The sequence below is a fragment of the Phoca vitulina genome, unplaced genomic scaffold, assembly GCF_004348235.1.
Source record: "Phoca vitulina isolate PV1807 unplaced genomic scaffold, GSC_HSeal_1.0 scaffold9, whole genome shotgun sequence".
NCBI classification, from domain to species: Eukaryota; Metazoa; Chordata; class Mammalia; order Carnivora; family Phocidae; genus Phoca; species Phoca vitulina.
Window position 1 is genome coordinate 63431069 of NW_022589712.1, and position 24632 is coordinate 63455700.

Sequence of the window (24632 nt, forward strand, 5' to 3'; positions counted from 1 at the left end):
GATCTTAAAAATTCTTAACACACACACACAAAAATAATTTGTAATTGTGTAATGAATGTTAGCTAGACTTACTGTGATGATCATTTCACAAAATAAACACACCAAATAATTATGTTGAACACCTGATACTAATGTCGATGATATCTCCAAAAAAAAAATAAAATTAAATACCTTCAGATTATATTTATGAGCTTTATCCAAAATAGTCGGTACCAAGTCATCAGTATTTTCTCCATTCTCATCATTTGTACCAGGTGGGTACCAAGATAGGGCTAGTACACCTAATAGAAAAGACCAAAAAGAAAAATAAATACAGAAACAGGAATGACTGGAGGAATTCTAAAAAAAAATTTAAGAAAGCGGAATAAAGACCAAATTGTTAACAACAGAAAAGAAACACATTCTCATATAAGTTGCTGTTTTGTTACTTTATTTAGATACTACCTACAGTTATTTAATTACTTTAGTCTATTTATGAACTCTTTATCAAGTATGAATATATTTTAGTTAATAGGTTTTACTTTCCAGATTAGGTTTACAGAAAAATTGCACAGGAAGTACAGTTTCCATATATTCTCCTCTTACAAACCCACTCCCCAACCCACATATGGTTCTTGTTATTAATATCTTGCCTTTATGTGGTATATTTGTTACATGTGGTGGACCAATATTGATACATCACTATTAACCAAAGTCCACAATTTACATTAGGGTTCACTCTTTGTGGTGTACAGTTGTACGGCTTCTGACATAAGCATATCTGCCCACCATTACAGTATCATGCAGAATAGTTTTACAGACCTCAGAACCCTCTGACATCCATCTATTCATCCCTCCTCCCTCACTCCCTCAATTCCCTGGATAATAACTGATCTTTTCAGTATCTCTATTGTTTTGTCTTTTCCACAATGCTACATAGGTGGAATCATAACAGTAACTTTTTCAGACTGGCTTCTTACACTTAGCAATACATAATTAAGCTTCATTTATGTCTTTTTGTGGATTTACAGATCATTCTTTTTACTGCCGCATGATAACTCATTGCATGGATGTACTACAGTCTATCCATTCACCTACTGGAAGATACCATGGATGCTTCTAATTTGGGGCAATTAAGAAGATTCAAGAAAAAAAATTAGTTTCTCCCTGTAAGAAAGGCCATTAGAAAAATGCTACTTATTTCTAAATCAACCAACATGCTATTTAAAACATGGAGAGAAATACGATGGTACCAAAAGAGAAGCATGTGGAAATATAGGAACTACAAGGTTAGAAACTGGCAGAAAACTAAATTATATGACTTTATAGTAGACCTGCCATGTACAGAGCAGCCCCATCTAGAAAAACAAGACAGAACTTTCCTTAAAGTTTACAGAAAAAAAAAAAAAAAAAAAAGATGTCTATGTCCTCTATCCACTCTGAAAATAAGAATAGCAATAAGAACACAAGAGGTAGAAAAAAATAATCTATAATACATGAAGTGCTTTAGGGAAGCTTATGGCTAGCCATGAAGGGAGTATATTATATACAGAAAAGTGCTGGTAAGAAAAGTGTCTGGAAACAATTGATCAAACATCTAAGCTACCTACTAGCCTAGCTTATAAGAAGAACAGTACCAATCAAGAGTCACAGTAAAAAAAATTCTCAACATGGAACTTATGAAAAAAATCCTACAAAAAATAAAAAAAAAAGTTGACACAAAATAGTAAAGGAGGAACATAAAAGAAAGATTATGCCATGAAGCCTAGAAAAATTGTAAGTATACCATTCTTCCATGAAATTCAAAACAAAAGATTCCTGTTTCTAGTAATAGATTAGGTTACATAGGCCAACATTTCCATGAAAAAAATTATTAAATAAAATATGGACTACAAAAAACTTCTTAAAGCCAAAGAGCTGGACAGTAAGGAATTACCTGTCCAAACTGAGGCAAAAACATGAAGAGGAAAAGTAAATGAGCAAGAAAGTCAGATTTCCCAAAACATAATTGACAGAAGTAAACCAACCATCAAAACCAGTGGATTAAGTCCCAGGTTGACGGTGCTTGGGAAATTCTCTAGCTTTAAAGTGACCAGTATTTTCTACTGTATTGAATAACACAGATAAAGAACATTATCATTATCACAGAAAGTTCTATTGGACAGCATTGCTATATTGTTGATTCTCCTAATACCCTAACCATTTCATTCTTACCTACTGATTTTTCTTCCTCCTTATCCTCACTGAAGTTATCCTCTAAGGTTTGAGGAGAATGTTCTTTGTCCCTCATTATTACTTTCTTTCAGCTTTTTATCGTATCAAATTATCATTTCCAAATGTCTATCTCCATACTGTGCTCCACAATCTAATTTATCTTTGTACAGTATCTTTTGGACTATATCACTCATGAGTTCTGAATAAGTAATGGCCTGGGAAATAAGCCAATGATGATCCTCCTCATGAGGATGCCTGGACCACTTAAAATGGTTATGAATCATCACAGCAACCAGAGGTTTCTCTAACACATATAAACTAAGTATCATTTATAAATAAGATTACTGCATATTTCTACTATTTCAATTGTGTAGTGAAAAGGGATATTCTTTGAGGTCTATTCTTAGAATATTAGCATTTCATTTTATTATTTTTAAAAAGATTTTACAGAGCACAAGACAGTGCAAGACACCAGGCACAAGTGGGGGGGGAGGCGCAGAGGGAGAGAATCTTCAAACAGACTCTGCACTAAGCTCAGAGCCCAGCAAGGGGCTCTATCTCATGACCCATGAGATCGTGACCTGAACTGAAACCAAGAGTCAGACATTTAACTGACTGAGTCACCCAGGCACCCCTAACATTTTATTAAATGCAGATGTCATATTGATCATGTTGTCTCTCCATAGCACATATCACAGGGCTTTCAATATAAGTGATACCCAATCCTTTTTTTTTAGGTGAAGTCAAATGATGAATCTAAACAGGGTAATAGTTAAGGACATAAGATATGAAATCAGACACCTGGAGAATCAAGTTCCCATTCTACTATTTGATAGGTGTTTAATTTTACTTAAGTTTCCATTTGTAAAACGGGGATAAGTTCAGTTCATTCCCTAAAAGCGTGTTTTAAAAAGTATAGAGAATGCCTTACATAGAATAAGACCCCCAAAAGTAATTACAAAGAAGGTAATAAAAAGATAATGGCAAATAAATTAGGATACATTTAACTCCACAGAGCTTATGATAGCTTCCCTTATATATAGGTAACTTACTGTTTCTTTCAAACATATAAAACATTACTTCAAACTAAAGATTTAGCAGAAAGGCAAGCCCAGTGCCAGACATAAACACTATTATCACTACACAAGATAACCCATGTTCAACAAAAAGTATAAGGCATATAAAAAAGCAAGAAAAAAATAACTGTCAAGAGGCAAAATAGTCAACAGAAGCAGACTCCAATACGAAACAGATATCCAAATAATTAGACAAGGAATATAAAATTACTATGATTAAAACATTAAAGGATCTAATGGAAAGACAGCCATCATATGTGGATCAGGTGGGAAATATCAGCAGAGATGAAAACTAAGAATCAAATAGTTCAGGGAAGATAGAGTAGGGTGATCCCAAGCTCACCTCCCCCCATGGACACACCTCTGAGATTATAGCTACATTTATGTAACTAGCTCTGAAAATGATCTGAAGACTGGCAGAAAAGACCTTCCACAGTTAATCATAGACAGGGGGTCACATCAAAAAGGGTAGGAGCCGTGGAGACACAGTTGGGAACCAAAACACTGGGTGAGATTAACCACAAACAGGACTTACACTACAAGCAAAGAGAAGGGAGAGGATTAAACCTCACACCAGGCACCCAAGACACTGGGAAATGCACTCTGAAGATGAGTCCCCACAACATCTGGCCTTGAAAACCAATGGGGCTTAACTTCAGGAGCTTTTGGTATCAGCAAAACTTAACTCCACATACTTTAAAAATTAGCTGGGCTTAACTCCAGGAGAGTCAGACAATAACAGGAAACAGAGTCCTGCCTTTAAAAAGCCAGAATAATAAATAACTCAGCCAGAAACATAGCACAATAGTAGCAGTTTGAAAAGTGCCTGGGGTATACATGAAGGAGATCTACTTAGTAATTTCAGAACATATGCTAGAGGGGTAGGGATCATCAGGAGACTTCTCTAGAAACAAAAGTACTGGTGGATGCCACTTCTCTTCCCCTCCCTGATCCTAGATAGCTGGACACTTGCAGGAGCCAGCATAACACTCTCTACCTATCTTGCTAGCACTATTTACATGCAGATCTGCCCATCCAACCCTCCTGCATTGACAAGCATCCCACCAAAGTGGTTCCTGCCCCCACCATTACCTGCAAGCAGCCCCAGCAGGGACCAGCACCACTCAAAAGTGATGCCTGCCCTGGGGAGAGGGGAAGATAATCCCACACACCAGAATGCCCACAGTTCCAGCATCAGAGCCTCTTCACTGGCTGAGCAAAAAGTAAAGTTTGCTGTTTGGTATCCCACAGCTGTGGCAGACAGGCTAAGTTCAGACAGCCTGACTGCTGACCCCACCCACCTACGAGATTGCAGAGGCCTCAAACAGACTTCTCAATTGCACAAATTCTTCCTTGTTTGCCCAAAGCAGGCAAATCAGGTCATTGCAGTTGGCTGGACTGAAGGCAAATGCAGTTCAGCCACATTAGGGCACACACAGCATGCAGAGGAGACACCCCTGGAGCACTTGTTTCTGGTGACCAAGGAAGGACTTACAGGGTACCACAGGATCTCTTCTACAGAAGGCACTAGTTTTAAGACAAGGAGACACAGCTGACCTCCCTAATATAGGGACATAAACAGAGAGTCAGACAAAATGAGAAGATGGAGAAATATGTCCCAAATGAAGGAACAAGACAAATCACATCAAAAGAGTTCAATGAAATTAAGATAAGCAAATATGCCTGATAGAGAATTCAAATCAAAGTAGTGGTCATAAAGACAGTCACTGGATTTGACAACAGAGTGGATGAACTCAGAACTTCAACACAGAAATGTAGAGAAAAAGAACCAGTCAGGGACACCTGGGTAGCTCAGTCACTGGGCATCTGCCTTTGGCTTAGGTCATGATCCCAGTGTCCTGGGATCAAGTCCCACATCGGGCTCTTTGCCCGATGGGGAGCTTGCTTCTCCCTCTCCCTCTGCTTGTGTGCGTGCACTCTCTCTCTCTGTCAAATAGATAAATAAATAAAATCTTAAAAAAAAAAAAGAGCCAGTCAGAGATAAAGAACTCAACTGCTGAGATTAAAAAAAGAAAGAAAAAAACATTAGAGGGAATCAAAAAACTAGAGGATGCAAAAGAACAGATCAGTGATCTGGAAGACAGGGCAATGGGAAGCAAACCAAGCCAAACAACAAAGAGAAAAGAGATTAATAAAAAAATAAGAATGGGTTAAGGAAACTCATCACCAAGTGTAATAGCATCCCTATTATAGAGATAACAGAAAAAGGAAAGAGAGAAGTGAGGAGAAAATTTATTTGAAAAAATAAAGCTGAAAACTTCCCTAATGTAGGTAAGAAAACAGATATCAGATCCAAGAAGCACACACAGCCCCCAACAAGATGAACCCAAGGTCCACATCAAGACACATAAGTAAAATGGCAAAAAGTAATGATAAAGAGAGAATTTTAAAATCAGCAAGAGAAAAGTAAACGGTTACATACAAAGGAAACTCCATAAGGCTATCAGCTAATTTCTCAGCAGAACTGTGGAGGCCAGAGGAAAGTGGCATGATATATTCAAAGGGATGAAAGGGAAAAACAAACAAACAAACTTGCAACCAAGAAGACCCAGCAAGGTTATCATTCAGAATAGGACAAGAGATAGTTTTCCAATCAAAAGTTAAAGGAATTCATCACCACTAAAACAGCCTTACATGATAAACATACTTTTTCAAATCAAAAGAGGCCATAATTACAGATAAAAAAATTATAAAAGAGAACATTTCACAGGTAAAAGCACACATATAGTAAAAGTAGTAGATGAATCACTTATAAAGCCAGTATGGAGGTTAAGATACAAAAGCAGTAAAATGAATTATACTTACAAAAATCATTCAAGGCATACACAAAAGAAAAAGATATGACTATATATATATATATATATAAATAAAACAAAGGGGGAGTAAAAACTTAGTGCTTTCAGAATGTGTTTGAATTTAAGCAAACATTAACATAGACTGGTATGCATGTTACATATGAACTAATGGAAACCACAAACCAAAATCCTATAATGGATACACACACACACACGCGCGCGCGCACACACACACACACACACACACACAGAATCCAAGCATAACACTAAAGAAAGCCATCAAACCAAGTTAAGACATAGAGAAAAACTAAAACAACAAAAAATTAACAAAATGGCAATAAGTACATACCTATCAATAATTTAAATGTAAATGGACTAAATCAAAAGACACAGGGCTACTGAATGGATAACAGAACAAGACCCATCTATATTCTGCCCACAAGAGATTCACTTCAGACCTAAAGATACACACACACTGAAAGTGAAGGAGATCTGGAAAAACATACACCATCCAGAAAAAAAAAAAGAAAAGAAAAACTGTGGTAGCGATACTAATAAGAGACAAAATAAACTTTAAAACAAAGACTGTAGCAAAAGACAAAGAAGGGCATTACATAACGATAAAGGGATCAATCCAACAAGAAGATATAATGATTGTAAGTATCTATACACCCAAAATAGAAGCACCTAAAATATATAAAGCAAACATTAACAGACAGAAATGGAGAAATTGACAGTATTACAAAAATAGTAGAGGTCTTTAAAACCCCACTGTATCAATGGATAGATAATCCACACAGAAAATCAATGAGGAAAAAGTAGCTCTGAATGACACATTAAACCAGATGGGAATTAAGATATATAAAGAACATTCTATCCATAAACAGAAGAATATACGTTCTTTTCACATGCACATGCAACATTCTCCAATACATATCACAAAAAACAAGTCTCAATAAATTTAAGAAGATTAAAATCATATATAGCATCTTTTGACCATAATAGTATGAAACTAGAAATCAATTACAAGAGAAAAATCTGGAAAGAACATAAATACAGGGAAGCTAAACAACATGCTACAAAACAGTGAATGGGTCAATGATGAAGTTAAAGAGGAAATCAAAAAATACATGGAGACAAATGAAAGTGAAAATACACCAGTACAAAATCACTGGGACACAGCAAAAGCAGTTCTAAGAGAGAAGTTTATAGCAATACAGGCCTATCTCAAGAAACAAAAAAAGGTCTCAAATAAATAACCAAACCCACACCAAGAAGAGCTAGCAAAAGAACATAGCCAAAAACAGTAGAAGGAAGGAAATGATAATGTTTAGAGCAGAAATAAATAAAATAGCGACAAAAAAAAAAAAAGAAGAAGAAGAAGAAGAAGAAACAGAAAAAAGAAAGAAAAAGATCAATGAAACCAGAAACTGGTTCCTTGAAAAGATAAAATTGATAAACTTTTAGCCAGACTAACCAAGAAAGAGAGGACTCAAATAAATGAAATCAGAAATGAGGGAGAAATAACCACCAACACCACAGAAATGTAAAGATTTTTAAGAGAATATAATGAAAAATTACATACCAACAAATTGGGACAGGGGGCGCCTGAGTGGCTTAGTCAGTTAAGCACCCAACTTGATTTTGGCAGAGGTCATGACCTCAGGGTCAAGAGAGCAAGAACCACATGGGGTTCTGCTCTGGGTATGGAGCCTGCTTAGGATTCTTCTTCTCCCTGTGCCCCTCCCACCACTTGCACTCTATCAGAAAAAAAAAAAAAAAATTTGTCCAAACCCAATGGATTCACAGGTGAATTCTACCAAACATTTAAAGAAGAGTTAATACTTATTTTCAAACTATTCCCCAAAACAGAAGAAGTAAAACTTCCAAATTCATTATATGAGGCCAGCATTATCCTGACACCAAAACTAGACAAAGACAACACACAAAAAGAAAACTGGAGGCCAAAAACTCTGATGAACATAGATGCAAACTCCTCAACAGAATACCAGCAAGCACAATTCAACAATATATTAAAAGGATCATTCACCACAATCAAGTAGGATTTATTCTAGGGATGCAAGGGTGTTTCAATATTCACAAAACAATCAATGTAATACATCACATTAACAAGAGAAAGGATAAAAATCATATGATCAGCTCAACAGATGCAGAAATAGCAACTGACATAATAATATACTCATTCATGATAAACTCTCAACAAAGTGCGTTTAGAGGTAACATAACCTAATAATGGCCACATATTAAAAACCCACAGTTAACATCCCACTCAATGGTGAAAAATTGAAGGTTTTTCCTCTATCAGGAATGAAACAAGGATGTCCACCCTCACCATTTTTATTCAATATAGTACTGAACTCCTAGCTGCAGTAATCAGACAAGAAATAAAAGGTATTAAAACTGGTAAAGAAGAAGCAAAACTGTCACTATTTGCATATGATGTGATTACTAAGAAAAAATGAAAAAGTTAAAGTTGCAAGATAAAGAATAACATATAGAAATCTGTTGCATTATCTATGTATTAATGACAAAGTAGCAGAAAGAGAAATTAAGAAAACAATTTTATTTACAATAACACCAAAAATAATAAAATATCTAAGAATAAACTTAACCAAGGAGGTGAAAAACCTGTACTCTGAAACTATAAAACACTGATGAAAAAAATTAAAGAGGACACAAATAAATGGAAAGATGTTCCATGCTCATGGTTTGGAAGAATTAATATTGTTGAAATGTCTGTATGAACCAAAGCAATCTACAGACTCAATGTAAACTCTATCAAAATATCAACAGCATTTTTCACAGAACTGAAACAAATAATGCTAAAATTTGTACAGAACCACAAGACCTCAAAGAGTCAAAGCTATCTTGTGAAGAAGAATTAAGTTAAAGGTATCATAATCCCAGATTTCAAGGTATGCCACACAAAGCTGTGGCAATCAAAACAGTATGGTATTGGCCAAAAATAAGACATATAAATCAATGGGACATAATAGAGGGCCCAGAACTAAACCCATGTTTATATGGTCAATTAGTCTATAACAAAAGAGGCAAGAATACACAATGGGAAAAAGAAAGACTCTTCCATAAATGGTGCTGGTAAAGCTAGATAGCTACACGCAAAGAAATGAAACTGGACCACTTTCTCACAGTATACAAAAAAATAAACTCAAAAGGGATTAAAGACCTAGATTAAAGACCTAAATGTGAGACCTGCAGCTATATCTCTCCCTATAAGGAAACAGCAATCTCTGACATTGGCCTTAGCAAAATTTTTCTAGTTATGTCAGCAAAATAAACTATTGGGACTATATCAAAATAAAATCTTTTTCACAGCAAAGGAAACCATGAACAAAATTAAAAGGCAACCTACTAAACAGAAGAAGATATCTCTAAATCACAGATACAACACTAGTACCACCACCACCAACAAAAAAAATTAAAAAATAATTTGATTAAAAAATGGGCAGAAGACTTGAGTATTTTTTCCAAAGAAGACACAGATGACCAACAGACACATGAAAAGATGTTCAACACCACTAATCATCAGGGAACTGAAAGTCAAAACACCTTACATCTGTCAGTATGGCTAGAATCAAGAAGACAAGAAATAACAGGTCTTGGCAAGAATGTGGGAAAAAAAGGAACCCTTGTGCACTGTTGATGGGACTGTAAATTGGTGCAGCCACTGTGGAAAAAGTATGGAGGTTCCTCAAAAAATTAAAAATAGAAATACCATACGGTCAGGGCACCTGGGTGGCTCAGTCAGTTAAGCCTCTGCCTGCAGCTCAGGTCATTGAACTCAGGGTCCTGGGATTGAGCCCCACATCAGGCTGTTTGCTCAGGGGGGAGTCTGCTTTTCCCGCCCTTCTGCCCCTCCCCCATTTGTGCACACGCTTTCTCTCTCAAATAAATAAATAAAATCTTTAATAAAAAAATACCTTATGATCCAGTAATTCTACTACTGGGTATTTAGGCACAGAAAACAAAAACACTAATTTAAGAAGATACATGCATCCCTATGTTTACTGCAGCATTATTTACAATAGCCAAAATATGGAGGCAGACCAAGTGTCCATCAATAGATAAATTGCTAAAGAAGATATGGTGTGTGTACATATGTATATACATACACGCAATGGAATATTACTCAGCCATAAAAAGAATGAGATCTCGCCATTTGCAACAACATGGATGAACCTAGAGGATATTATGTGAAGTGAAATAAGTCAGGCAGACAAAACCATGGGACTTCTGTCATATGTGGAACCTAAAAAATAAAGGAACAACAAACAAAGCAGAAACAGACTCATAAATATAGAGAACAAATTGGTGGTTGCCTAAAGGGAGGGAGGTGGGGGATAGGTGAAATGGATAAAGGGTATTTAGAAGTACAAACTTATAGTTAAGGAATAAATAAGTCACAGAGATGAAAGATAACAGCATAGGGAATGTCAATAATATTGTAATAACATTTTATGGTGACAGATGGTGACTACACTTATAGTAGCACTGAGTAATATATAAGATACATTGAACCAATGTTTTGTACACCTGAAACTAATACAACATTGTATGTTAATTATACTTCAATAAAAAGAATCAAATAGAAATGCTGGAAATGAAAAACATGTTAAAAGACGGAGAATACCTTCAACAGACTCATGAACAGACTGAACAGAGCTGAGGAAAGAGGCAACTTCAAGCAAGTCACAAAGAATGACAATAATTAAAATATAAAATTAAAACAAAACATCCAACAGTTCTAGGATAAACATCAACATTCTACCATACATGTAATTAAAAACTCAGAAGAGGTAGAAGGTATACGTGTCAAAATAACTGCTAAGAGTTATATAAAGTTGATGACAGATACAAAACAACAAATTCAAGAAGCTCAGAGAACACCAAGAAAGATAAATACCAAAACCAACACATATACATATGTTTAAACTGCTAAAAATCAAAACCAGAAAAAACATTTTAAAGTCAGTGCAAAATGACAGAAACATACAGGAAAGTAAAGATACGAAAAGATTTGTAAAAGTTACAGTATATTTCTCATCATAAACCCTGATAGAAGACAATGGAGTAACATTTTTAAAGTTCCAAAAGGAAAGTAAAACCTCCAAAATCTGCCCACTGAGAATTCTATAGCAGAGGAAGCATCATTCAAAACAAAGAGTATAAACAAAATTTGAAAGAATTCATTGTAAGCAGACCAGCATTACAAGAACATTGAAAATGTAATAAAGAGAAAATTAATATTTGTCCTTTAAATACTTTATAAGATGAATGATTGTTTAAAGCTGTCATCAACAAACTATGGCCCATGAGCCAAATCTTGCCTTTTATGTCTTCTATACATTTGTTTACATATGGCTACTTTTACACCATAATGCAGACTTGAGTGGTTGTAAAGAGACAATGTGGCCCACAAAACCAAAAATATCACTGGTTCTTTAATGAAGATGTTAGCCAACCTCTGATCTACAAGAAAAAGAGTAGTAATGTACAGGGTCTTCTGTGACAATTATGACAACAATAGCAAAAGATATGGGAGGGAAAAAATTGGGAATATATTGTGGTAAGGTCCTTATACTACGTACAAAGTATGTCTTATTTGCAAGTGGACTGATGATAAAAAGGTGTATTTGGTAAACCTTATGTCAACAACTAAAAAAGAAAAAATAATAAGCAAATAGTGGAGAGTAAATGAATCATAAAAACTATTCAATTAATCCAAAAGAACACAGAAAAAAAGAGGGAACAAAGAAATGAAATAAATAGCATGTGGCTAACAAGACAGATTTCAATCAATCTAATCATATTAATAATCACACTGAGAACAGTCTCAGCATACCATTTTAAGGACAGAATTTTCAAACTGGATTTAAAAGAAAGCAAGACCTGACCACAGACTGATTTCCTTGAACACAACTGAAGTATGAAAACGGATAGGTTAAAAAGAATGAGAAAAGATTTACCAGGCAAACAGTAATCAAATAGAGCTGGAATTGTCATATTAATGTCAGAGAAAGTAGACTTTAGAAAACAAATATTACCAGCACTAAAAATGGAATACTTCATAATAAAGGACTTTATCCAAATGATGTAACAGTCCTAAATGTTTATGTACCTAACAAAAGACCTTTAATATATAGAAAACAAAAAAACGGCAGACCTGAAAGGGGAAATAGATAAACCCAAAATTACACTTGAATACATCGATATTGCTTTAACAATAAGTGATAGAACAAATAGATAATTGGAAAACATATAGAAGACCTGAACAATACTATCAAGAACTTTAACTGACATTTATAAGATAATTTCACAGCAGCACAAGCAACCTTTCTCCAGATTATGAAACCAAGTATTGATTTCCTGAAAGGATAAAAAATTTTAATTAGATAAATTGACCAAGGGAAAAAAAAAAAAGAAGAAGAAAAAAAAAACTATCAAAAGCATGGAGAAAGAGGTAAAACATACAGAATATACAGACCCCATATATTTTAAAAGCTTAATAAAGGGATAATACAAACAACTCTTTGTCCATAATACTGAAAAACAGACATTGACCAGTTCTTTAAAAAATTAGGACCAAACTCACTCAAGAAGAAATAGATAACCTGAATAGTCCTATTAATGCACTTGAATTTATAATTAAACAATGAAACCACTAGACCAAGATAGTTTCACTAATGAATTCTATCAAATACATCATAGAAATACTACCATCTCTACTCAACCTCTTCCAGAAAAAAAGAGGGAAGGTTTCTTAACTAGTTTTATGAGGCCAACCAGCACTACTTTATCTTTATATTATTTTTATTTTTTTAAGATTTTATTTATTTATTAGGAGAGAGAAAAGAGAGCACTTGCACACATGAGCAAGGAAAAGGGCCGAAAGAGAGGGAGAATCTCAAACAGACTCTGCACTAACCATGGAGCCTGATGTGGGGCTTGATCTCATGACCCGGAGATCATGACCTAAGCTGAAATCAAGAGTTGGACGCCTAACTAACTGAGCCACCCAGGTGCCCCACCACACTACTTTAATAACAAAAAGACAAATATATTTCAAGAAAAGAAACTACAGACTGATCCACTAGCTGAACATGGACACAGGCAAAATCTTTTTAAAAAATTAGCAAATAGGATTTAGTATTATATAAACAATAAATCATCAACAAATGGAGTTAATTCCAAGAATGAATAAAATTCAACATTTGAAAATAAATCCTCCTAAGTCACTATATTAAAGCCAAAAGGATTAAACAACCAACAGATCAAACAAGAAATCATAAGCGAAGTGTTTTCTAAACACTTAAAAATGAATAAAACAAAAACATGACATATCAAAACTTGGATATGGACAAAGTGGTGCTACAGGGATAAACTAACAGCTATAAATGCTTACATTTTAAAAATGAGAATGATCTCAAAACCACCACATACCTTTACAACTTAAAGAACTAGAATAAAAAAAAAATAATCCTAAGGCTTGCAGAAGGAAGGAAACAATAAAGATTAGAGAAGAGATAAATGAAATAGGAAATTAAAAAACAACAGGAATCAATGAAAACAAAAGTTGGTTCTTTGATGAAATCATCAAAATTAACAAACCTTTAGTAAGATGGACTGAGAAAACAGGAAAGAAGATACAAATTACTAAAATCAGAAAATGAAAATCTAATAACAGAAATAACCATTATCAGAGAGTACTATGAATAAATATATGTCAAAAAATTGGATAACCAGATTGAAATGTACAAATTCCTAGAAGCTCAAAGCTACCAAGACTAAACCATCAAGAAATAAACAGGATAAACTTATAACTAGTAAGGAAAGTGAATCAGTAATCAAAAATCTCCCAAAGAAAAGCCCTGGACCCATTAGCTTCATAGGTGAATTCTATAAAATAAGTAAAGAAGAATTAAACCAATTTTCTCAAACTATTCCAAAAAATTAAAGAGGAGGGAGAACTTTCTTACTCACTGTATGAGATCAGCATTACCTTAATACAAAAGCAGACAAAGACACAAGAAAACTAGACTACTACTATCCCAAATGAACACTGATGTAAAAATTCCTCAACAAGATACAGATGGTACCAGATGTAAGATGGTTCAAGATTTTTCAACTTTATGATAATGTGAAAGTGATAGGCATTCAGTGGAAACGATATTTTGAATTTTGATCTTTTCCTGGGCTAGCAGTATGTGGTACAATACTCCCCCGTGATGATGGGCAGCAGCAATGAGCCACAGCTCCTGGTCAGCCATGTGATTATGAAGGTGAACAACTGAAACATTTACAATCATTTTGTACCCATATAACTATTTTGTTTTTCACTTGCAATATAGTATTCAGTAAATTACATGAGGTTTTTAACAATTATAAAAGATTAGGCTTCATATTAGATGGTTTTACCCAACTGCTGGCAAATTAAGTGTCCTAAGCACATTTAAGGCAGGCTAGACTAAGCTATGATATTTGTTAAGTTAGGCGTATTAAATGTATTTTTGACTTACAATATTTTCAACTTACTATGGGTTAATCAGGACACCAACCCATCATAAGATGAGGAAGAACTGTTATTACTAAAACAAATTCAACAATATGGTAAAAGGATTACACCTGGAATGCAAGGATGGTACAATATGTAGAAATTAATAAATGTAATATAACACATTAACAGAATGAAGGGGAAAAATTATCTCAGTTGATGCAGAAAAAGCATATGACAAAATACAACTTTTCCCTGATAAAAATACTCAAAAATCAAAAACTAAGAATAGAAGGAAACTACCACAACAAAAGCTATATATATATTTAAAAAACAAAACAAAACAAAACACAGTGAATAGCCAATAGTGAGATTCAAAGTTTTTCCTAGAGAATCAAGACCAAAGCAGGATGGCCACTTTTAGGACTTCCATTTAACATAGCACTGAAACTACTCAGCCATCAAAAAAAGAGAAAAAAAAAAGAAAGAAAGAAACCTTGCCATTTGCAATGATGTGATGTGGATGGAGCTAGATTGTATTATGCTAAGTGAAATAAATCAGTCAGAAAAAAGACAAATACCATATAATTTCCCTCCTATATGGAATTTAAGAAACATAACACATGAACATATGGGAAGGGGAAAAAAAAAAAGAGAGACTCTAATGATTGAGAAAAAACATGGTTGATGGAGGGAGACAGGCAGGGGATGGGCTAAATGGTTGATAGGTATTAAGGAGGTCATGTGTTGTGATGAACACTGGGTATTGTATGTAAGTGATAAATCACTAAATTCTACTCCTGAAACCAATATTATAGTATATGTCAAATAACTAGAACTTAAATAAAAATTTGGGGGAAAGGAAAAGCATAACATAAAAACAAAAAAACAAAAAACATAGTACTGAAGGATCTAGCCAGAGCAATTAGGAAAGGAAAGGACACCCAAGTTGGAAAGAAAGTAGTAAAATTATGTTTGCAAATGAAATGACTTTATATATGGAAAACAAGACCCAACAATGTGGTGCCAGTAAGAGATCTATTTCAGCTTTAAAGATGTACAGAAGACTCAAAGTGAAGGGATAAAAAGATAATCTATGCAAGTGGAAACCAAAAGGAAGTAGGGATAGCTATACTTATATCAAAATAGCTAGAAAATCTACAAATACATGGAAACTAAACAAACTCCTGAACAACTAATAAGTGAAACAACAGACTAAAAATAGACTGAATCAGTAACTTCAAACAAATGAAAATGGAAACAGAACATACCAAAACAAATGGGATGCTGCAAAACATTTCTAAAAGTTTATAGCAATATATGCATATATTAAGAAATGAGAAAGATTACAAAAAACCTAACTTTACACCTCAAAGAAGTAAAAGAACAAAGCTTAGAGTTAGCAGAAGGAAATAATAAATCAGAGTTGGAAAAAAAAAAAAAATGAGTAAGAGACCAGAAAAATAGAAAGTCAACAAAAAGCTGGGTTTTTTTGAAAGATAAATTTGACAACACTTTAGCGAGAGTACTAAGTAAATAAGAGAGAAAACTCAAATAAAATCAGAAATGAATGAGAAGAAATTGCAATTGACTACAGAAATACATAGGCTCATAAGAGACTACTATAAACAAGTATATGCGAGCAAATTACATAACAGAAGAAATGAATAATTTCCTACAATTCTACAATCTTCCAAGACTGAACCAGGAATAAGTACAGAGTCTGAAAAAAAATGATGACATGTAAAGAGAATGAATCAATAATCAAAAACCTCCCAACACAGAAATATGCAGACCAGATGGCTTCCCTGGTGAATTATAGTAAATGTTTAAAGAAGAATTAAAGCCAATTCTCGAACTTTTCCAAAAAGCTGGAGAGAAGGAAACACTTCTGAAGTTACTACATGAGGTAAGCAATACTCTGACAACAAAACAAGATAAGGACCCTACAAGAATAAAAAACTAGAGACCAAGATCCCTGATGGACACAGATGCAAATAATTCTAAACAAAATATTAGCAAACCAAATTCAAGAATTCACTGAAAGGATTATACACCATGACCAAGTGGGATTTATCCCTAGGGTTCAAGGATGGTTCAACATACATAAATCAATAAATGTGATACACCAGATTAACAGAATGAAAAATAAAAAGCATATGGCTCATCTCAAAAGATGCAAAAAAAAAAAAAAAAAAAGACATTTGATAAAATACAACATTCTTTCATAATAAAATCCCTCGACAGATTGAGTACAGAAAGAACATACCTCAACATAATAAAAGTAATATAAAACAAACCCACAGGTAACATCATACTCAACAAAGAGAAACAAAGCTTTTCCTCTAAGATTAAGTATAATACCAAGGTGCCCACTGTCACCACTCTTACTCAACATAGTACTGGAAGTCCTACAGGCAAGACAAAGAAAAAGCATCCAAATAGGAAAGGAAGAATTAAAATTGTTGCTATTTACAGATGATATGATCTTATATATTGAAAATCCCAAAGACTGAAAAAACTGTTGGGTCTAATCAATGAATACAATAAAGTTGTAGGATATAAAATCAAAACACAGAAATCAGTTGTTTTCTATACACTAACCATAAAGCATCTGAAAAAAACTAAAGAAAACACCCATTCACAATAGCATCAAAAATAATAAGATACCTAGGAATAAATTTAATCAAGTTAAAGACCTATGAAAACTACAAGACTTTGCTAAAAGAAACTGACGATGACATAAATAAATGGAAGGATATCCCATGTCAAGGGTTTGAAGAGTTAATATTGTTAAAATGTCCATGTTATTGGGGTGCCTGGGTGGCTCAGTCAGTTAAACATCTGTCTTTGGCTCAGGTAATGATCTCAGGGTCCTGGGATCGAGCCCCAAGTCAGGCTCCCTGCTCAGCAGGGCGTCTGCTTCTCCCTCTCCCCTTTCGTTCTCTCTCTCAAATAAACTTAAAAAAAATTTAAAAATGTCCATGTTATCAAAGCCATTTATAGATCCAACACAATCACTATGAAAATTCCCATAGCAGATGGTGGGGGACCGGGGAAGATGGCAAAGGAGTAGGGGACCCTAGTTTTGTCTGGTCCCTGGAATTCAGCCAGAGAGCTATCAAATCATTCTGAACAGTGGCGAACTCAGCCGGAGATCTAAGAAAAGAATTGCTGCAATTCTACAAATAGAAAAGGATCTAAGAAAAGAATTGCTGCAATTCTACAAATAGAAAAGGGACAACTTTTGGCAAGGTAGGAGGTGTGGAGAAGTGAATCTGAGGCGGTATGTTGAAAGATAAACCACGGGGGAAGGACCCTCTGAAAGCCAACTACCAGAAAGTGATATAGCAGCAGAGTCCAAAATTGGAACTTTCAGAAGTCTTCTCCAGTGAGGGATGTCCCCGCCTGAAAGGCGCTCAGGTGGTGAAGCAGGGCAGAATCCTAGCTGGAACAGTGTGGTCTCAGGATCCACTGGGTCACAGAAAGAACGGGTGTGACTGAGTGCGGCAGAGCTCCCAGGCATCAGAGCAGGGAAGCTGGCTGCAATCAGTGAGCCCAGGAGTGGGCTTTCAGCTGGGTGTTCCCGTAAACCATAAACCACAGCACAGTTGGTAAGGCAACCACTCTCCAATCAAGGCCCAGCAGGTGGCAGAAGCACGGCAAGACCCTTATGCTTGGGGGAAGCACAGGTGCGTGCTACAGAGTCTGCAGGGTGTGCAGACTCCAAAAGGGGTGGCAGCGTGACTGAAATCAAAACAGTTGGTCACAGGCTGGGCGAGCACAGAGTGCTAAAAGAAACCAGGGAGATAAACGTGACTGACTGCTTTTCCCTGAGGGTGCACTGAGAAGTACAGCTCCGCAATCTTTCAGCTCTGGAGATCCGGATACCGCCATTTTTATTTTTATCCTCTAAAGCGAGGCAGAAAGGCTTCAGGGAACAAAAGCGACATAGAGCAATCCACAGCCACCTACAGTGAGCCCAGCCCCCTGGGAAGGGCAGTGCAGCTCCGCCCGGGGCAAAGACACCTGAGAATCAGTGCAACAGGCACCTCCCCCAGAAGATCAGCAAGAACTAAGACCAAGTTTACCGATCACACAGAACTGCAAAACTCCGGCACTAGGGGAAAACAGTATATAGAATTTGGGGTATTTTTCTCATAATTCTTCAGTCTTTCAATTTTAATTCATTTTCCTTTTCAACTAATTTCTTATTTTATCAACTCTTTTTAAGTTTTTAATTTTCTTTTTTAGTTATTCTATCCTTTCATTATATATTTTTGTATATATGTTTTTCTTGCTTTACAATTTTGAGATGTAGTTTCTTCTAACAAAGAGACCAAAATACACCCAGAATCAAGTGTAATGCTCTGTTCTGTTCACCTGATATTTTTAAGTCTCTTTTAATTTTCATTTTTACAGTTACATTCTATCATTTCAATGTATTTTATTTTTGTATATATAGGTTTTTCTTTCTATACAGTTTTGGGACCTAGTTTTCTAACAGACCAAAATACACTTAGGATTTAGTGTATCTAGTGTATTGCTTGGTTTTGTTCACGTGTCTGATTATTTTCTTTTTCTTGATGGTTTCTGGTCTCTGAGTTTAGTGTATAATTCTCTGGGGTCATTGTTGCTATTTTACTATTTTGTTCTCTTGTTCATCTATTCTTCTCTGGACAGAATGACAAGATGGGAAAAAACCCTCCAAAAAGAGAACAAGAGGCAATACTGACTGCCAGGGACCTAATCGGTTTGGATGTAAGATGATGGAACAATCAGAATTGTTATTCTGATTATACAAAAACTATCTGGGCTTGAAAAGTCATAGGAGACACTAGAGAATCCCTTCCTGGAGAAATAAAATAACTAAAATCTAATCAGGTTGATATAAAGAAGGCTACCAATGAGATGTGATCAAAAACTGAGGCTGAGGGCACACGGGTGGCTCAGTTGCTTAAGCGTCTGCCTTCGGCCCAGGTCATGACCCCAGGGTCCTGGGATCAAAAGCTGCATCCAGCTCCCTCCTCAGCAGGGAACCTGCTTCTCACTCTCCCTCTGCCCCTCCCCCTGCTTGTGTTCTCTCTCTCACAAATAAGTAAAATCTTTAAAAAAAAAAAACTGAGGCTCTAACTGCTGGGATAAATGAGGCAGAAGAGAATATTAGTGAAAGAGAACACCAAATGATGGAGAATAAAGCTGAGAAAAAGAGAGATAAACTACCAGATCACAAGGGGAGAATTCGAGAAATAAGTGATACCATAAAGCGACAACAATATTAGAATAATTCGGATCCCAGAAGAAGAGGAAAGGGTGTGGGGCAGAAGGTATATTGGAGCAAATTATAGCAGAGAACATCCCTAATCTGAGGAAGGAAACAGGTATTCAAGTCTAGGAGGCACAGAGGTCCCCCCATTCAAAAAAAAAAAAAGGTCAACACTCTGACATATAATAGTGAAACTTGCAAATCTCAGAGACAGAGAGAAAATGCTGAAAGCAGCTCGGGACAAGAGGTACGTAACGTGCAAGGATAGAAACATTAGACTGGCAGAAGACCTATCCACAGAGACCTGGAAGGCCAGAAAGTTGTGGCATGATATATTAAGGGTCCTAAATGAGAAAAATATGCAGCTAATACTTTATCCAGAAAGGTTGTCATTCAGAATAGAAGGAGAGATAAAGAGCTTCCAGGACAAAAAGAAACTAAAAGAGTTTGTGATTACTAAACCAGCTCTGCAAGAAATATTAAAGGGGATCCTTTAAGCGAAGAGACAGTCCAAAAGTAACACAGACCAGAAAGGGACAGAGACAATACACAGAAACAGTGACTTTACAGGTAATACAATGACACTAAATTCACATCTTTCAATAGTTACCCTGAATGAAAATGGGCTAAATACCCCAATCAAAAGACACTGGATATCAGATTGGATAAAAGAGCAAGACTCATCGATATGCTGTCTGCAAAAGATTCATTTTGGACAAAAATACCCCTCCAGATTGAAAGAGAGGGTGTGTAAAATCATTTATCATGCTAATGGACATCAAAAGAAAGCTGGGGTGGCAATCCTTATACCAGACAAATTAGATTTTAAACCAAAGACTGTACTAAGAGATCAGGGAGGACACTAGATCATAATTAAAGGGTCCATCCAACAAGATCTAACAACTGTAAATATTTATGCCCCTGACTTGGGAACAGCCAATTATATAAACCAATTAATAACAAAAAAAAAAACCAACTAATAACAAAATACACAAAACAGTAACAAAAATAATAATAGGGGTCTTTAACACCCCACTCAATGCAATGGACAGATCACCTAAGCAGAAGGTAAGGAAATAAGGGCTTTGAATGACACACTGGACCAGATGGACTTCACATATATTCAGAACATTCCATCTGAAAGCAAAAGACGACATATTCTTCTCAAGTGAACGGGGAACCTTCTCCAGAATAGATCACACACTGGGTCACAAATCAGGTCTCAACCGGTACTAAATGATTGGGATGATTAACTCCATATTTTCAGATCACAATGCTTTTAAACTTGATCTCAAATCACAAGAGGAAATTTGGAAAGAACTCAAATACACGGAGGCTAAAGAGCATTCTACTAAAGAATGAATGGGTCAACCAGGAAATTAAAGAATTAAAAAAATTCATGGAAACAAATGAAAAGAAAAACACAACTGTCCAAAACCTTTGGAATGCAGCAAAAGTGGTCCTAAGAGGGAAGTACCTCCCAATACAAGCCTTTCTCAAGAAACAAGAAAGGTCTCAAATACATAACCTAACCTTACACCTAAAGCAGCTGGAGAAAGAGCAGCAAATAAAGCCTAAAACCAGCAGGAGAAGAGAATTAAGATTAGAGCAGAAATCAGTGAAATAGAAACCAAAAGAACAGTACAGATCAACGAAACTAGGAGCTGGTTCTATGAAAGAATAAGATTGATAAACCCTTGGCCAGACTTATCAAAAAGAAAAGAGAAAGGACCCAAATAAATAAAGAACCCAAGTAAATAAAATCATGAATGAAAGAGGAGAGGATCACAACCAACACCAAAGAAATACAAGCAATTATAAGAACATATCATGAGAACTATATGCCAACAAATTAGGCAATCTGGAAGAAACGGATACATGCCTAGACATACAAACTATCAAAACTGAACTAGGAAGAAATAAAAAATCTGAACAGACCCATAACCAGCAAGGAAATTGAAGCAGTAATCAAAAATCTCCCAACAAACAAGAGACCAGGGCCAGATGGCTTCCCAGGGAATTCTACCAAACATTTAAAGAAGAATTAATACCTATACTTCTGAAGATGTTTCAAACAGTATAAATGGAAGGAAAACTTCCAAACTCATTCTATGAGGCCAGTATTACCTTGATCCCAAAACCAGACAAAGACCCCATCAAAAAGAATTACAGACCAATATTACTGATGAACATAGATGCAAAAATTCTTACCAAGATACTAGCCAATAGGATCCAACAAAACATTAAAAGGATTATTCACCACAAGCAAGTGGGATTTATTCCTGAGCTGCAAAGGTGGTTCAACATCCTCAAATCAATGTGATACACTACCTTAATAAAAGGCTAAGAACCATATGATCCTCTCAATAGATGCAGAAAAAAGCATTTGACAAAGTACAGCATCCTATTTTTTTTTAAGATTTTATTTGAGAGAGAGAGAGAACAAGCATGGGCAGAGGGAAAGGGAGAAGCATGCTCCCCGCTGAGCAGGGACCCCGACGCCAGGCTCGATTCCAGGAACCTGAGATCATGACCTGAGCCAAAGGCAGATGCTTAACTGACTGAAGCACCCAAGTGCCCCAGCAACCTTTCTTGATTAAAACTCTTCACTGTGTAGGGACAGAGGTAACATACCTTAATATCATAAAAGCCATATATGAAAAGCTCACAGCGAATATAATTTGTCAGGTCAGGAATACCATAGGGATGCACACTCTCACCACTGTTCAACATAGTACTAGAAGTCCTAGCCTCAACAATCAGACAACAAAAAGAAATAAAAAGCATCTGTATCGGCAAAGAAGAAGTCAAACTCTCACTCTTTGCAGATGACATGATATTCTATGTGGAAAACCCAAAAGACTCCACCCCAAAATTGCCAGAACTCATACAGGAATTCAGTAAAGTGGCAGGATATAAAATCAATGCACAGAACTCAACTGCATTTCTATACACCAACAATGAGACAGAAGAAAGAGAAATTAAGGAGTCGCTCCCATTTACAACTGTACCCAAAACTGTAAGATACCTAGGAATAAGCCTACCAAAGAGGCAAAAGATCTGTACTCAGAACACTATAGAACACTAATGAACAAAATTGAGGAAGACACAAAAAAACAGAAAAACGTTCCACGCTCATGGATTGGGAGAACAAATATTGTTAAAAAGTCTATGCTACCTAGAACAATCTACACATTCAATGCAATCCCTATCAAAATACCATCAACTTTTTTCAAAGAGCGGGAACAAATAATCCTAAAATTTGTATGGAATCAGAAAAGCCAAAGGAATGTTGAAAAAGAAAACCAAAACTGGTGGTATCACAATTCCAGACTTCAAGTTCTATTTCAAAGCTGTAATCATCAAGATGATATGCTACTGGCACAAAAATAGACACAAAGATCAATGGCACAGAACAGAGAACCCAGAAATGGACCCTCAACTCTATGGTCAACTAATCTTTGACAAGGCAGGAAAGAATATCTAATGGAAAAACAGTCTCTTCAATAAGTGGTGTTGGGAAAATTGGACAGCCACATGGAAGAATGAAACTGGACCATTTCCTTACACCATATACAAAAATAGACTCAAAATGGATGAAAGACCTAAATGTGCGACAGGAATCCATCAAAATCCCAGAGAACACAGGCACCAACCTCTTTGACCTTGGTGCAGCAACTTCTTGCTAGACAGGTCTCCAAAGGCAAGGGAAACAAAGGCAAAACCATTGGGACTTCATCAAGATAAAAAGCTTTTGCACAGCAAAAGAAACAGTCAACAAAACCAAAAGACAACCGACAGAATGGGAGAAGATTATTTGCAAATGACATATCAGATAAAGGGCTAGTATTTAAAATCTACAAAGAACTTACCAAACTCAACACACAAAGAACAAATAATCCAATCAAGAAATGGGCAGAAGACATGAACAGAATTTCTCCAAAGATGACACACAAATGGCTAACAGAGACATGAAAAAAATGCTCAACATCACTTGGCAACAGGGAAATACAAATCAAAACCACAATGAGATACCACCTCATATCAGTCAGAATGGCTAAAATTAACAAGTCAGGAAATGACAGATGTTGGCGAGGATGCAGAGAAAGGGGAACCCTCCTACACTGTTGGTGGGAAGGCAAGCTGGTGCAGCCACTCTGGAAAACAGTATGGAGGTTCCTCAAAAAGTTGAAAATAGAGCTACCCTAGGACCCAGCAACTGAACTACTAGGTATCTACCCGAAAGATATAAATGTAGTGATCCAAAGGGATACCTACACCCCAAAGTTTATAGCAGCAAAGCCCACAATAGGTAAACTGTGGAAAGAGCTGAGATGTCCATCAACAGAGGAATGGATAAAGAAGATGTGGTATATACATATACAATGGAGTATTACTCAGCCATCAGAAAGGGTGCTTACCATTTACATCGACAAGGATGGGACTAGAGGGTATTATGCTAAGTGAAAAAAGTCAATCAGAACAAGACAATTACCATATGATTTCACTCATGTGGAATTTAAAAAGGAAAACAGAGGTACATAGGTGAAGGGAGGGTAAAATAAAACAAGATGAAATCACAGAGGGTAGGACACACCTGGGTGGTTCAGTCAGTTAAGTGTCTGCCTTCAGCTCAGGTCATGATCCCAGGGTCCTGGGATCAAGTCCCATATCGGGTTCCGTGCTCAGTGAGGAGCCCGCTTCTCCCTCTGCCCGCCACTCTCCCTGCTTGTGCACGTGCTCTCGCT

The 24632-nt window shown here is 36.0% G+C and overlaps 1 protein-coding gene across 3 annotated transcripts in view; it reads right to left on the reverse strand.

Annotated features, from left to right (window-relative positions):
• MANEA (mannosidase endo-alpha) overlaps window positions 1-24632 on the reverse strand; it is a 75293-nt gene that overhangs the window by 31972 nt on the left and 18689 nt on the right. For all 3 annotated transcript variants that reach the window (XM_032408224.1, XM_032408227.1, XM_032408225.1), the window contains one exon: window positions 172-281. In XM_032408224.1, coding sequence (XP_032264115.1) covers window positions 172-281 — 110 coding nt within the window. The remainder of the gene's footprint in view (window positions 1-171; window positions 282-24632) is intronic.